Source organism: Oncorhynchus tshawytscha, linkage group LG12 (genome assembly GCF_018296145.1).
Source record: "Oncorhynchus tshawytscha isolate Ot180627B linkage group LG12, Otsh_v2.0, whole genome shotgun sequence".
Lineage (NCBI taxonomy): Eukaryota > Metazoa > Chordata > Actinopteri > Salmoniformes > Salmonidae > Oncorhynchus > Oncorhynchus tshawytscha.
In genome coordinates, this window is record NC_056440.1 from 48,855,116 (window position 1) to 48,870,032 (window position 14,917).

The 14,917-nt window shown below is 37.6% G+C and overlaps 1 protein-coding gene across 1 annotated transcript; it reads right to left on the bottom strand.

Moving 5' to 3' along the window:
* Nucleotides 1-1,469: 1,469 nt before the first annotated feature.
* Nucleotides 1,470-13,767, bottom strand: LOC112263440 (4-galactosyl-N-acetylglucosaminide 3-alpha-L-fucosyltransferase 9). The gene is made up of 3 exons (XM_024439640.2): nt 12,543-13,767; nt 8,666-8,868; nt 1,470-7,544 (listed from the first exon to the last, which is right to left on the bottom strand). Exon 3 carries the CDS (start codon nt 7,534-7,536, stop codon nt 6,448-6,450), a length of 1,089 nt encoding a protein of 362 aa, XP_024295408.1. The 5' UTR covers nt 7,537-7,544; nt 8,666-8,868; nt 12,543-13,767; the 3' UTR covers nt 1,470-6,447.
* Between the last annotated feature and the right edge of the window lie 1,150 nt (nt 13,768-14,917).

Sequence of the window (14,917 nt, forward strand, 5' to 3'; positions counted from 1 at the left end):
TTTAGTAGTGGTTTCTTTTCTGCAATTCGACCATGAAGGCCTGATTCATGCAGTTTCCTCTTAACAGTTGATGTTGAGATGTGTATGTTATTTGAACTCTGTGAGGTGCAATATGAGGTGCAGTTAATTGCCGATTTCTGAGGCTGGTAACTCTAATGAACTCTAAAGTAACTCTGGGTCTTCCTTTCCTGTGGCAGTCCTCATGAGAGCCAGTTTCATAATAGCGCTTTGTGGTTTTTATACTGCACTTGAAGAAACTTTAAAACTTCTTTAAATATTCCGTATTGACTGACCTTAATGTCTTAAAGTAATGATGGACTGTCGTTTCTCTTTGCTTATTTGAGTTGTTATTGCCATAATATAGACTTGGTCTTTTACCTAATAGGGTTATCTTGTGTATCTTGTCACTACACAACTGATTGGCTCAAATGCATTAAGAAGGGAAGAAATTCCAAAAATGTACTTTTAACAAGGCACATCTGTTAATTGAAATGCATTCCAGGTGACCTACCTCATAAAGCTGGTTAAGAGAATGCCAAGAGGGTGCAAAGGGTGGCTACTTTGAAAAATATATATATTTTGATTTGTTTACACTTTTTTGGTTACTAGATCATTCCATATGTGTTATTTCATAGTATTTATATCTTCACTATTATTCTACAATGTAGAAAATAGTAAAAATAAAATAAAAAAAAACTTGAATGAGTAGGTGTGTCCAAACGTTTGACTGGTGCTGTATATCACATTGTATTGGTTGGAATAATTTTGGATAATAATTTAAATAGCTACATATAACATAATCAAATTATAAAACAACTAACTATAACATTTCACCTTCCTTATAACTGTAAAATACATATTTGTATGTTTAGTGCTAGAGAAAATTTTCTAATTTTCTAAAGGCCTCTCTTGACCAAAACGTCTGCCCCCATTGCTGTAAACGTCGCACTGAGCTCTAGCTTGGCTCCCTGAACTTGTTAGGAACTAGTTTTTCATATTATATTAATATTGTCCATCTATGACAAACAGGACATGTTTTTTTGTTTGAAACAACTATCTACTGTTGCGCTATGATGTAACAATTGCAGGCATGTGCTTTGTCCCAGGCTGTAACTTAGGGTTCAGCCAGGAGTTGATGGACAGTCAGAAGACTGAATGAAATAGTAGAAGGGACATCCCCAGCTTGAAGTGGTTTCAGATTTCACATCCTATGTCACAGAGGCTCAGACAAATTACAGTACTACTGTGTCCGTGTGAACCAGGGCTATCGCTCAATGCAAGCCATTTCGATCTAGGGTACCCACAGATCAATTTATAAGCGAAAATGTCCGTCGGAACTAGCTTCAAAGATACAGATTGAATAGAGCCTTATGTTTCTTAGTGAAACCTTATGAAGATTAAACTTAGTAAATAGGGACATTGTGTCTTCCAATCTATATGGATATGTATACTAAACCCTAAAACGTATGCTCTTTTATAAATGTCTTTATTTTCTTGACAATACCAGACATCTACAGTTATACACATTGGCAAAATACAATGATTTGGCAAAAACCTTACAAGGATCGATTCAAGATCTCTTTCAGTAAACTGGCAGAAACGTCATTGCCCAATTAAGATTTAGCAAAACATGAAGAATGCACTTCATGCCGAGATAATGTCCATGGACACCAACTTTGCACCAACTCGAATAAAAAACACATCCTAAGCCACTCTCCTAATGTACTTACTCACAGAAAAAAGAATTGACATGTTTGTGCAAAGAACAAAGAAAGTTCAGACAACAAGAGAACAAACCTGTTGCAACAGATCACACTTAACAAGAAACCTCTGTTTCATACATGAAGTGAAACTGTACAATATGAAACCATACCTGGAAGTTTCATAGTCATATTCTGGGACAGTTCATGAACTCACAATAGCTCCATTTGAGACAGCCAATGAGTCATACATTTATACGTGAATAAAAGATATATCGCTGCAAAATGTCAACAGGAGGGTTAAAATTAGGTCATGTCAACAGGATAAAAGAAAAACTGTCTGTAATTCTCTTTTGTATAATTGCCTCACTTGAAGAAAAACGGCCTTTCCAAAACAGTATTACTGTTGTCTTCAACGCTGGCTCTCCGGTATAAGTGTCTCTTTTCTTTACTCCTCATTCATAAAGCTGCTTTGAAGCACAAATCATTATTCAAAGCTGGCAACACTTGAAAGTTAAAACGAGACTGAAACATTAAAAATATATACACATTATTCAAAAGTGTTTAGAATGCCATTTGACGGTCTTGATTGAATGCATTTTATTTCATAATTTGAGAATAGGATTAGTTGACATAGCCAGAAGATCAAAGTAAGACAATGCCAGTGGCTGAGCTGAAGGCAAGCTTTTTATTAGCTAAAATCTTTGGCTGTGGCTGTAAAAATGTTATGGTTTGCTGACCCTAATAGGCTATATGCTGCTGTTTTTTAGACTAGCAATATAGGTATTATTACCTACCTCAGCAAATTAATCAACTAGCTAGCTGTTGTTGTCAAAGCAGAGTTGGTCTACTCACAGGACACTACTCACTTTGTGCATTAATAGCTGGTGAATATTTGTGTCAAAGCTTAGCTAGTCCATTAGTAGCTAGGTAATTTAGTGTGAGTATAAATACAGTCCAACCAAGGTTAGCCTAGATATTACAGCTGCCCACAATATTATCTACGGTAGGTAGACTGATTGAGCTATGGTCTGTGCAGCTCTCCCTTGACTGGCAGCAGGCTATAATGCACCGCTGGCGCTGGTCTGATTCAGTATTTGGAACTAGGCTATGTCCCGGGCAGTATCAACCAATCACAGCCTGGAACAGTGGGAGAAAAAATTCCATTCAATCAAGACTGTTGAACTGCATTCTAAAATCTTTCTACGTTATTTAATGAATGGTAGAGCTGTGGGGTGTTTTTAAAAAGAAAGTTACAGAATTCTGCTCGTCTACATGTCAGTGGACTAGTTTTGAGGATGGGACACATCATTACGAACATCAGTCGTGTGCAGTAGATCTTCTGGGTGTCAACGAAAATTGACGTTTCAACATGAAGAATCGTTTGGAAATAAAATGACAGCCGATGTTCTGTGGTCAGAGGCTATAGGGCGGCTGCCCGCTGCACACGGACGACATGCTTTATGTTGTGTCCTTGTCCCTTACACCACCTTATTAAAATAACCTTTCAGTTTATACACATAGACTGATTGTTTTTTTTATTGTCTATATAACAAATATTTATAATCATCCTCTTTACACTAATGGTCCCACTCACAGTAAATACAACAAAATGAAAACAACCTGAAAGTTGAGTATTTTCACCAGGTACAAACTAATCTTGCATAAAATATATTTTGAAAGTCTTACATACGTTTTGAGTTAAGATTCAACAGCAACTATTTAGGTTACTTTCTTTGAAGGTTACATATATAACCGAATTGAATTGGTTAAGGTTTTGATTCAATCTGTATAGCGGAATATCCCCGGTATAGTGCGATTATAATTTAAATGCAATGTTCCCGTGTTTGCGGAGACTGCATTCACGACATTCATTAGCTCAATCGGAAAATTACCTTTAAATTTCAATTGCTCTATACCGCGGCTCCTCCGCAATACGGACTGAATCGAGCTTGAAACCACCACCTGCACCATTGCATTGGTACCTTTTTGGTGGCGCAGCTAGTTAAATGTGTTTCAAGAGGGCGAGCATGTGTGTTTGCGAGGCAGAGGTCCGAGGTTATGGTCTCGGGGTGTGTTGGAGCAGGTGGAAGTGGCACAGCTAGGCAAGCACAGGGATGTTCGTTACTGATACATAAAGCATTCACAACAACATAATAATACAAATTCATAACACATCCATGAAGGTGTAAGTAACATTTATAAAGACCTTCATAGTGTATTCATTCATAAAGCATCTACAGTAGGAACACAGAGATACGAAAATGTCAGGAATGGAGGTAGTTCGGAACACTGAAATGTCCTTAACTTTTAAATTCACCTTCTCAAACATTTATTATTATTAACTTAATTAACATTGATTGCATGTTACATGTGTTTTCCAACCATATAGCCAGATACTATAAATATCTGATGTATTTTTAGAACATGTAAGCAACAGTTATGTTTGATTTAAATAAAGGTTAAATAAAATAAAATAAAATTTAAATGTAGTCTACAGAAGATATATTGCCCATTCGGTTGACCAGTCAGTCTGTAACTCTGTGGTTCATATCTTTGATGGTCATTGTGACAAGTTTTCATACAATCTATAGATTGTGTGAATCTATCTGGCTATACATTTTGGAAATTAATTTAAAAGTAAACTAAAAGTATCAATGGTAACACAACATGCATAGTGATACACAAAATGGAAATAGTACAAAAATAAACAGTATTTCAGAACCAATAAAGTAACATAAGGGAATAAATTGTTTTTTTGTTCTGCCCAAAATCTGTCGGTTCATATGACTTTTATTTTCACATTTAAACAATTCAATAACGTCACTAATGACAAATAATATTACTGTATGCTTATTGAATGTATTCTTAAGGTCTTTGATGTTACTGATTTCATGGGTGTGTTATGAATAGTTTATATATGCTGATAAGAATGCTTCATGTATTCAACCTTCAAAGAAAGTATCCCTACACTGTATTTGAACTGTAGCTACAACATACCAGCATCATAATATTGTCGTAAACATGACATACTGACAGGTATTATTAACATAAGTTTGTCACTTACACATCAAGGCTAAAATGGTTAGCTGTAGTGTAGGTAACCTGGAATTGTGTTATAAACAGAAGTGTAAAAAATAAAATAAAATGACACTCCTTATGTTTATTTTGGTGAATTATGACATAATTATGTAAGGTATCTGCAGATACAGTAAAGTGATCATTAATCCGCGTTATATCCTAGCACCTAATCATACCCTAATTCCAATTGGCACATTCACGTCTTATCTCTCCACTGCTGCTGTGCATGATCCAGATGGGTGTTACACATTGCAGGTGGATGAGGTCAGAGAGCTTTTACTGGAAATGTGAAATGCTAAGACTTGATGAAAGTGCTAAATGGCGCTAAGTGGCCAATATCATAGATTATAGAAAAAATGTAATGAAAGGTTAGTGGCTGGTAGGATAATGTTATGACAATATTAAACTAATGAAATTGTGAATAGTTTACTTCATTAAGGTAGTGTTACCCTTTAGGAAAAACTGTCACGACATTTCTCATGGTTATGACACATTTATGTAGTCTTGATAGGTGTCAACAACTAAAAATTGCAAGTGACATTAACTGTTGTCATAACACTTGTTATAACTACTTCAGAAATGTTTGTTATATTATGACTCTTATTATGTACAGTTCAAATAAAGTGTTACCGATTCAACCATCATGCTGAGAGCTGTTTAGATGCATTGTTCAGTGGAGAAAATTTTGACAAAATTAGCATTTACACAGCATGGTATGAAAACTGAGCTTGGGGCATTTTAAAGAACTGCAATGCATTTAATGTGATAATGCCCACTAAGAAACCACTATTAGCATAATAAGTTCACTATTCTCCCCTGACACACTTTGTCAGTATTTTTTTGTTATCTTTCCTTCTTTCTACAATGTGTTACTGTACATACATGATCAAAGATGACTATCCATTTGTTTTGCAAATGCAACCTTGCAAAAATAAATTGAGGGTGATTTCTCAAAAACACACACATGTACAATATACAGTAGATAACAAAACTGAACTACTTTTACATTTGAAGTTCAGTAAACACTGCATAGATGACTGTATCACAAATTTTAGATGGTATTTTATCATACAATGTCGCAATTCAATAAATAGTACATAAATATTTTAATTGAAACAACTATTTCTTCAATTACTTACTGAATATTTTTTGTTGTTGTATTTATTTAACTTTCATTTAATCTTGGGAGCCCATTGAGACCAGTGACTCATTTTCAATAGTGCCCTGAGGACAACAAATTCAACATGAACATTCCACAGAAAAAAAATACTAGTTACAATTACAAAAACTACAATTTCAACACCACAATATTGTGTATACTGCCAGATGAAAGATGTGGCATGTCAGCTTGATTCCCAAGTTACAGTACATCATAAAAAAACACATAGCAGCAAATGTGGTCACGTTCAGAGATGAAATATAAAAGTGTTATTTTATAAAACAAATATGAAATGCATTGCAAATGACTACAACATAAATACATGATTGAATGAAAATGCAATAGACAAAGTAAGGCTGAGCAAATCTGGCTGGTAACAAAATAAAAAAGGGAATGGCTAATTTGGGCCCCTGTAACCACTGAGAAAAACATGTTGAAGCATTGTCCATGACTGAAGATATTTTTCAAGCAATGCCTCCAACAGCAAAACAACAATGTCTTGGGTCTTCAAGGCGTTCCACCCCAATACCATTTATCGAGGTTATTGAATGCCTTGTACTCTTTGTGCCTTCTGAGATAATCACAAGCGAGGCATGTGTGTTCGGCCCAGAAGTATGCCTTTTTCACCTTAAAGTGCCGTCGCCACTCAAAGTACCTGAGGTACATTTCCTCATTTTTGTCCAAGAGCAGGAGATAGTCAGCCAACTCTTTGGGAGAGGTGAAGTCATCCACATGGATAAAAGCATCCCCCTGGACAAAGTTCTCATAGTTCTGTCTTGGCGGGCCTAAAACCACAGGCACCGTCCCTACAGAGAGTGGGTTATACAGTTTCTCTGTGATGTAGTCTTTGTGAATTGAGTTCTCAAATGCCAAGTAGAATTTACAACTGGCGATGGTAGGAAAGTAGTCTTGATCCGCAATGTACTCCCCAAAGGCTTGTCCGTAAGCGCGAACCTCAATGTGTTTGTATAGCTCGTTGTAGTACTTCACTCGCACATGATCCGGGTTCCAGTTGCTGACAATCCAGCAGATCAATTTGCTTTTGCTCGGAGGCACGAAATCCTCGTCCCCTTGGGCCGTCACGATCGACCCATAAGGCACTTCGATATCAGCATCCTGGCGATAGTTCAGAGTTAAATTGAACAGGTTTTCGATACCGGGCAGCTGAGAGGAGTGAGATGGTGACTCTAGATTCATCCATATCCACTTTTGGAAGGAGGGACGCTGAAGGGGGGGCAGGTTGGAGAGATCAGTACAGATATCCCTGTGATGTATGACGACACCATCTGACTTATTATATAGGTTCCGATCTGCTGTGATGAAACAGCCTTCAATGTTGAATAGAGAGCTGCAGACACCCAGGTCATAGGTCTGTCCAAAGGGCCAGAGCCAGACGAGTACAGTGGTCAGGTTTTTGTCACTCTTGGCGGAGAAGAGGTTTTTAACTCGGATTGTGGATGCTGTTGACTCTACGGGACCTGATAGCCAGCTAGTAGACGGTTTAAAGTACATCAAAAACAGAGTCACAAAACAGCCCAGTAGGAAGGTGCCAACTAGAAGGGGTCGTAGAATTCTGTGGAAAGGTGCAGATGGCATACTCTGTCCTATAAAGATACGTAAAAAAACAAAAATTAAACTCAATAAATCTGTGAATTCCTTATTTAATCAGAATGACTCTTTCCAGTGAATAAGAGGAAGAGAGGAATGATGACAAAAGTTTGAGATTGTTTGTAAGTGTCTGTCCTTGCCTTATACAGTATGAGAGGGCCAACAATGTTAAGCAATAGCTTTTACATTCTCTTGTCACGTTCAATGAACTGTTTGGCAAACATTTTTGTTGTGGCTCGTGCAGTGTGAGAAGTGTGTTGAGGCGATATGTGAATGGGCACACTAGATTAGCTCGCCCGGTTTGCAGAGTAGGCAGAGATTCAACTAGGGGCCGATAAAATGGCTCCAAATGTGAATCTTCGCTGGGCAAGGTAAATCAAGTGTGCCTTTCGAATACCTGCAATAACCAATGGATATAAACATAAACAAACTATGGTGCAAAAGGTACAGGGCCTATGAAAGTCTGCTCTGCTGTGAACCGAATATGGTGATGATTTATAATATCTTCTCAGATGATTGTGAGGAGCAGCTGTCTTACATACCTCAAGTCCAAACTTCTCTGTCAAAGTGGAGAGACCACGTCCACAAATACTACTAACAGCCCTCTTTCTTAACTTGTACCATGTCGTGCAGTGTGGTTTGAATAAAGACAGAAAGACGTGGAAGCTTTTTAAAGTACAGTGCTTCCCACTGGGCAAAGATTGGTTTCATTAACGTTGTTTCCGCGCCATTTCATTAAAAAAATGTAATCTGATGACGTTGAATCAACATGAAAAACGGATTGGATTTACAAAAAGTAATCAATGTATGGGAATTTTGTCTTTTTCACCCAACTTTGAACCTAAATCCACTGACATGGTGAAATGTTTGGTTGATTTCACATTAGTTGACATCTCAACCAAATGTTAATCAACATTAGACATGGAACTGACATCTGTGCCAAGTGGGTTGGGCTAGTTTGCGATTGGTAAAAAAGCATTGTCTCTCCCTGGCAGTCTTATAATTCTAATTTGCACTGAGAAGTACATATCTAAAAAGGTAATGTAACATTGAATCTGCATTAAATCATTGTACTATTAGTTCAAAAGTATCAAAGAAAAAAAGAACTATTCCACACCTGGTAGATTTGACTTTGTGCTGAAATCCAGGCAAGGAAAAAAGTCATAGAATTCTGAAGGGGCAGGTTCTACATTGGCTCAGGTAGTAGTGTTTGAAGTAGTGTTTGAATGAGGTGTGGCTGCACACGGTTGGAATAAGGTCCTTAGTCATCTAGTGATTTTGGTCTGATGTTGAGTTCCCAGGTCATCTCATTGATGTGTCCTTAAGAAAAAAAGAACAAGTGGGGTTACAATAGTTTGTTAAAAGGGAGTATCCGAAGGCACCCTAACTGTTTCAGTTTTAACCATGTTTTGAGGCTATACAGTGTTTGTTTACAATCACATTGTTTACAAACAGAGTAAAACAAGCTTATATTTTGGGTTCTGATGAGGTATGACAGATGAACTAAGCTGATGAGGCATGTATACATTATATATTCTTCAAGAATCAATGGGTAGATCATTAATTTATAAGTACAAGAATGGATAGCAACTAAGTATCCTGGCTTTAAAGGGATAATGTGTGTTGCTTCAAATACAAGCTTGTTTTTGTAGCAATCTCAGATTGCCCATTCAAAGTGCAAATATTGAATTGCTATATTCATTTTTGGACTTGTAAATTAATTATATATATTAATTGATTCTTAAAGAATATATAACTTATATGCCTCATCAGCTTAGTTCAACTGTCATACCCCATCAGAACCTGCAATATAAGCTTGTTTACACCAATGTTTGAAAACAATGTAAATGTGGGAAAAAAAACACTGTAAAGCCTCAAAACATGGTTAAAACTGAAACAGTTACAGTGCCTTCTGAAAATATTCAGACCCCTTGACTTTTCCCACATTTTGCTAGGTTACAGCCTTATTCTAAAATATATTAAATTGTTTTTTTTTCTCTCATCAATCTTTTTAATTTTATTTTTATTTCACCTTTATTTAACCAGGTAGGCTAGTTGAGAACAAGTTCTCATTTACAACTGCGACCTGGCCAAGATAAAGCATAGCAGTGTGAACAGATGGAGTAAACAATTAACAATTCAATAACACAGTAGAAAAAAGAAGAAGTCTATATACATTGTGTGCAAAAGGCATGAGGAGGTAGGCAAATAATTACACCATAGGGATGGTGCCAGGTTTCCTCCAGACGTGACACTTGGCAGTTCAATCTTGGTTTCATCAGACCAGAGAATCATGTTTCTCATGGTCTGAGAGTCTTTAGGTGCCTATTGGCAAACTCCAAGCGGACCATCATGTGCCTTTTACTAAGGAATGGCTTCCGTCTGGCCACACTACCATAAAGGCCTGATCGGTGGAGTGCTGCAGAGATGGTTGTCCTTCTGGAAGGTTCTCCCATCTCCACAGAGCAACTCTAGAGCTCTGCCAGAGTAACCATCAGGTTCTTGGTCACCTCCCTGACCAAGGCCCTTCTCCCCCGATTGCTCAGTTTGGGCAAGCGGCCAGCTCTAGGAAGAGTCTTGATGGTTCCAAACTTCTTCCATTCAAGAATGATGGAGTCCTTCATTGCTGCAGACATTTTTTGGTACCCTTCCCCAGATCTCTGCCTCGACACAATCCTTTCTCGGAGATTAACGGACAATTCCTTCCACCTCACGGCTTGGTTTTTGCTCTCACATGAACTGCCAACTGTGGGACCTTATATAGACAGATGTGTGCCTTTCAAAATCATATACAACCAATTGAATTTACCACAGGTGGACTCCAATCAAGTTGTAGAAACATCTCAAGGATGATCAATGGAAACAGGATGCACCTGTGCTCAATTTGACGTCTCATAGCAAAGGGTCTGAATACTTATGTAAATAAGGTATTTCTGTTATTTATTTTTAACACATTTGCAAAAATTTCTACAAACCTATTTTCACTTTGTCATTATGGGGTATTGTGTGTAGATTGCTGATTTTATTTTATTCAATCCATTTTAGAATGAGGCTGTAACGTAACAAAATGTGGAACAAGTAAATGGGTTTTCATCAAAACAGAGGCGGGGTATCTGCTTTGTTAAGGATTCTGGCTTTAAATCAGGGTAGACTTGCACCACTGGAATAACTTGGTGATACTACTTTACATGTTTGACTGGCCTGATACGGAACTTGATTAATCTCAGTGTTAACCTATTGAGTTAAAGCCTAGGCCCTAGGTATACGTTCTGGGAGCTAACACAATTCTTCAGGTCTTAGGCAAGAATGCTCATCACACATGCATACTGATAGTTCAATTAACTCCCCCACTACACATTAACTGAATCACTGTCAGAAAAATACAGTTTTCAAATATCCATGTCACACACATCAGTAGCATGCATATGAGAATGCTGCCATCTTAAGGCTGAGTGAACACATAATGTTCCAAGCTCTTGTAAATTGAACACACACCTGTGACCTGCATGTTACATAAGAAAATAAAAAGCAAATCAAATAATGCCTGTGTAGAATTAGACTACTCTTTTCATATATTCCATATTTTATTGAAACAGTTACAAAGAAAAGATTCTAGTTAAACCAGTAACTTTCCAATTTCCAAGCTTATTTAAATATATATATATATTTTTTACCTTTATTTTACTCGGAAAGTCAGTTAAGAACAAATTCATATTTTCAATGACAGCCTAGGAACAGTGGGTTAACTGCCTGTTCAGGGGCAGAATGACAGATTTGTACCTTGTCAGCTCAGGGATTCAAACTTGCAACCTTTTGGTTACTAGTCCAACGCTCTAACCACTAGGCTACCCTGCCACCTTATGGCAGCACTATTTTTCTATACAGACAGGCATTTGTGACTGAGCAGTGGTTAAGAGAGCTATGTTCATCAGCCATTAATGGAGTAGGGTAGACAAATGCACCTCATTTTAAAGGCTTACAGTATCAATGCATTTTCATGTACACCAAATCCTCTTACATGACAGGAATCGACTTTCTGTAAGTATTAGAGTGATACGTTAAGAGAAAGCTATAGTATGCAAAATACTGTACAGACTGTATTCAAATGATAATGATGAAGGTTGAATGGAAGCAGACAAATAAACTGTGAGGGTGAGACATTTAGAATAATAGTTCATCATTCACAGGTGGCATAGTTAGGTCTCCATGGTGATCAAAACTAAAGTTAAAGAAATAAATTATATAGAGAAATTGCTATGGCTCATTGTGCTTATTTCCATTTGGTAAATGTATAAGTTTATGCAGGGATCAAAATGTTTTTTCAAACTAGTATGACAACTGGGGGGTGGGGGTGCAATGGTCTTGTGTAGGCTATTGGCTCTATCAGAGGGCGGGATAAAACAGGACCATTTGCAGATTGGCTATTATAATAATTTTTCCTGCATTTCTCGTTTGGTTTGGCTACACTGGCGAAAGGTTGAAACGAGCAGTATCAAAAGTAAGAATACATTTTCAGCCGGTGCAACTGAAGGTCATTTAAAAACCAGTTGTAGCCTAAACACGCTTGCAATGAGTGTCATTCAACATTGTAGTTGGTGTGTAAAATAAAATCTATTGGTAAAAAATGTAGCCTTATATTATTGTAGCCCTATTCCCTCTGGTTAACAAACGCCCTTTTACGCACCAACAGAGCTTCAAATCATGTGGGCCATATATAAGCATCTTTGAGAACACTGACAGGCGTGTAAACATAGGCTACTCCTTATCGTCATTCATAGTGGGCAAATCATCGAAGACAAATGCCTATAACGTCAATGACCTTAATACAAAAGTGTATTTTTCTGAATGCAAAAATGGTGACTTGAATGATGAGATATATGCATTTCCTTCGGATTCTTCTTGATGTTTTATTTATAATTAGCTAGCACATCTTGGCTTGCGAAACGAGGTACCACTGCTTTGACACGGTGCGGAGAAAAATCAATTTTACTCACCATCTCGACAAGCATGTATTAAAATATGCATATCTTCCCATTGCTTTTCCGGGTCGTTCCCTCATACATACAGTCCTACATGCCGAAAACGTTAAGGATGCAAATAAATATTTACGCTGATGGCAATATTTGCAGGAATTGGCCAGGATTCATAGGAGCCGAAACCCATAACGTTTCCCCGAACTTGCAATGTAAGGAGGCTATATAAAATCCCCCTCCCATGCGACCTAACTGAGAAGGTTACCAGAATTCGAAAATGACTGTTATTCTCAATTCAGTAAATTTGAGCAAATGCATCGTTTCGTTAAATATAAGGACGCCATGTAAGGCATGTGATGCGATGTGGAATAATTCCTCACTGGCTGCCCATGCGCTACCTTCCTTGCCCCTATTTACCGACAATGCAGATATAGGCTGAAAGTGTATTCGTGATACCGAATGTAGGTAGCCTAGCAGAAATTCTATCAGTTGGGCATGCGTTCAAAAAATGCATTATTGAATAAATGTAATGTGTATCATACGTTCCCCATCTTTCAATTAGGAATGAATGTGCAATATTGACGCTGCTCATACAATTATTTGTTCGCAGGTGACGTGGTTTCCAAGTAAATTATTAAAATGACATGTAGCCTACAACATAGGCATAACCTATATGTAAACCCATACTCATTAAATTGACAAGATTCGTGATCAATTAAAGTTTACTTGATAGGGGATTATTCAAATAGACTATCTGAAATGTTCAAAGATTCAGTAGCCTACTATGCGCATTACAAGAGATAATGTTGAGGCTGATTCGTAGAACGTAACCCAGGTTGGTAATGTTAATATGACAATGTTTGCCCCTTTTGTTAACTGTCCTGTATTCAAAGAAATAAGGAAGGAAAACCCTGAAATAACAATAGTAGCCTAAATGTACACAATGTTTATTTTAATTAAGGATGTATATATGCGTGCATTATGGTTTACAATTAACATAAACTTAGCTGCTTAGTCATTGGTATGTACAGTACCTTCAGAAAGTATTCACACACCTTGATATTTTACACATTTTGTTGTGTTACAGCCTGAATTTAAAATGGATTATATAGATATGTTGTCATCACTGGCCTACAAAAAAAAACATGTCAAAGTGTAATTATGATTTGACATTTTTACAAATTAATAAAAAATGAAATGTTGAAATGTCTTGAGTGAATAAGTAAGTATTAAACTCCTTTGTTATGGCAAGCCTAAATACGTTTAGGAGTAAAAAATGTGCTTAACAAATCACATAATAAGTTGCATGGACTCACTCTGTGTACAATAGTGTTCAACATCATTTTTGAATGACTACCTCATCTATGTACCCCACACATATCTAAGGACCCTCAGAAAAGCAGTGAATTTCAAACACAGATTCAACCAAAGACCAGGGAGGTTATACAATGCCTCTAAAAAGGCACCTATTGGCAGACAGTATATACAGTAGTGCAATGAAGGTAGGAGCTGTCACAATGTGGTGTTTTGTACAGACTCCGGTTAAGAATTTCCTAGACAAAAAGCATATTCAATTCAGACCCTCCTTTAAAAGTGCTTTTTAGCCCAGGAAGGGGTTTAAATCTGGGTAGCCCCTACCTACAGTGAGGGGGGAAAGTATTTGATCCCCTGCTGATTTTGTACGTTTGCCCGCCCACTGACAAAGAAATGATCAGTCTATAATTGTAATGGTAGGTTTATTTGAACAGTGAGAGACAGAATAACAAAAAAATCCAGAAAAATGAATGACAAAATTTTTTATTTGCATTTTAATGAGGGAAATAAGTATTTGACCCCCTCTCAATCAGAAAGATTTCTAGCTCCCAGGTGTCTTTTATACAGGTAACGAGCTGAGATTAGGAGCACACTCTTAAAGGGAGTGCTGTCTGTTACCTGTATAAAAGACACCTGTCCACAGAAGCAATCAATCAATCAGATTCCAAACTCTCCAACATGGCCAAGACCAGAGCGCTCTCCAAGGATGTCAGGGACATGATTGTAGACCTACACGAGGCTGGAATGGGCTACAAGACCATCGCCAAGCAGCTTGGTGAGAAGGTGATAACAGTTGGTGCAAATATTCGCAAATGGAAGAAACACAAAAGAACTGTCAATCTCCCTCAGCCTGGGGCTCCATGAAAAATCTCACCTCGTGGAGTTGCAATGATCATGAGAATGGTGAGGAATCAGCCCAGAACTACACGGGAGGATCTTGTCAATGATCTCAAGGCAGCTGGGACCATAGTCACCAAGAAAACAATTGGTAACACAATACGCCGTGAAGGACTGAAATCCTGCAGCGCCCGCAAGGTCCCCCTGCCCAAGAAAGCACATATACATGCCCGTCTGAAGTTTGC

What these genes read in the sequence shown, in the direction of transcription:
- LOC112263440 (XM_024439640.2), bottom strand. Translation starts at nt 7,536, where the DNA reads ATGCCATCTGCACCTTTCCACAGAATTCTACGACCCCTTCTAGTTGGC.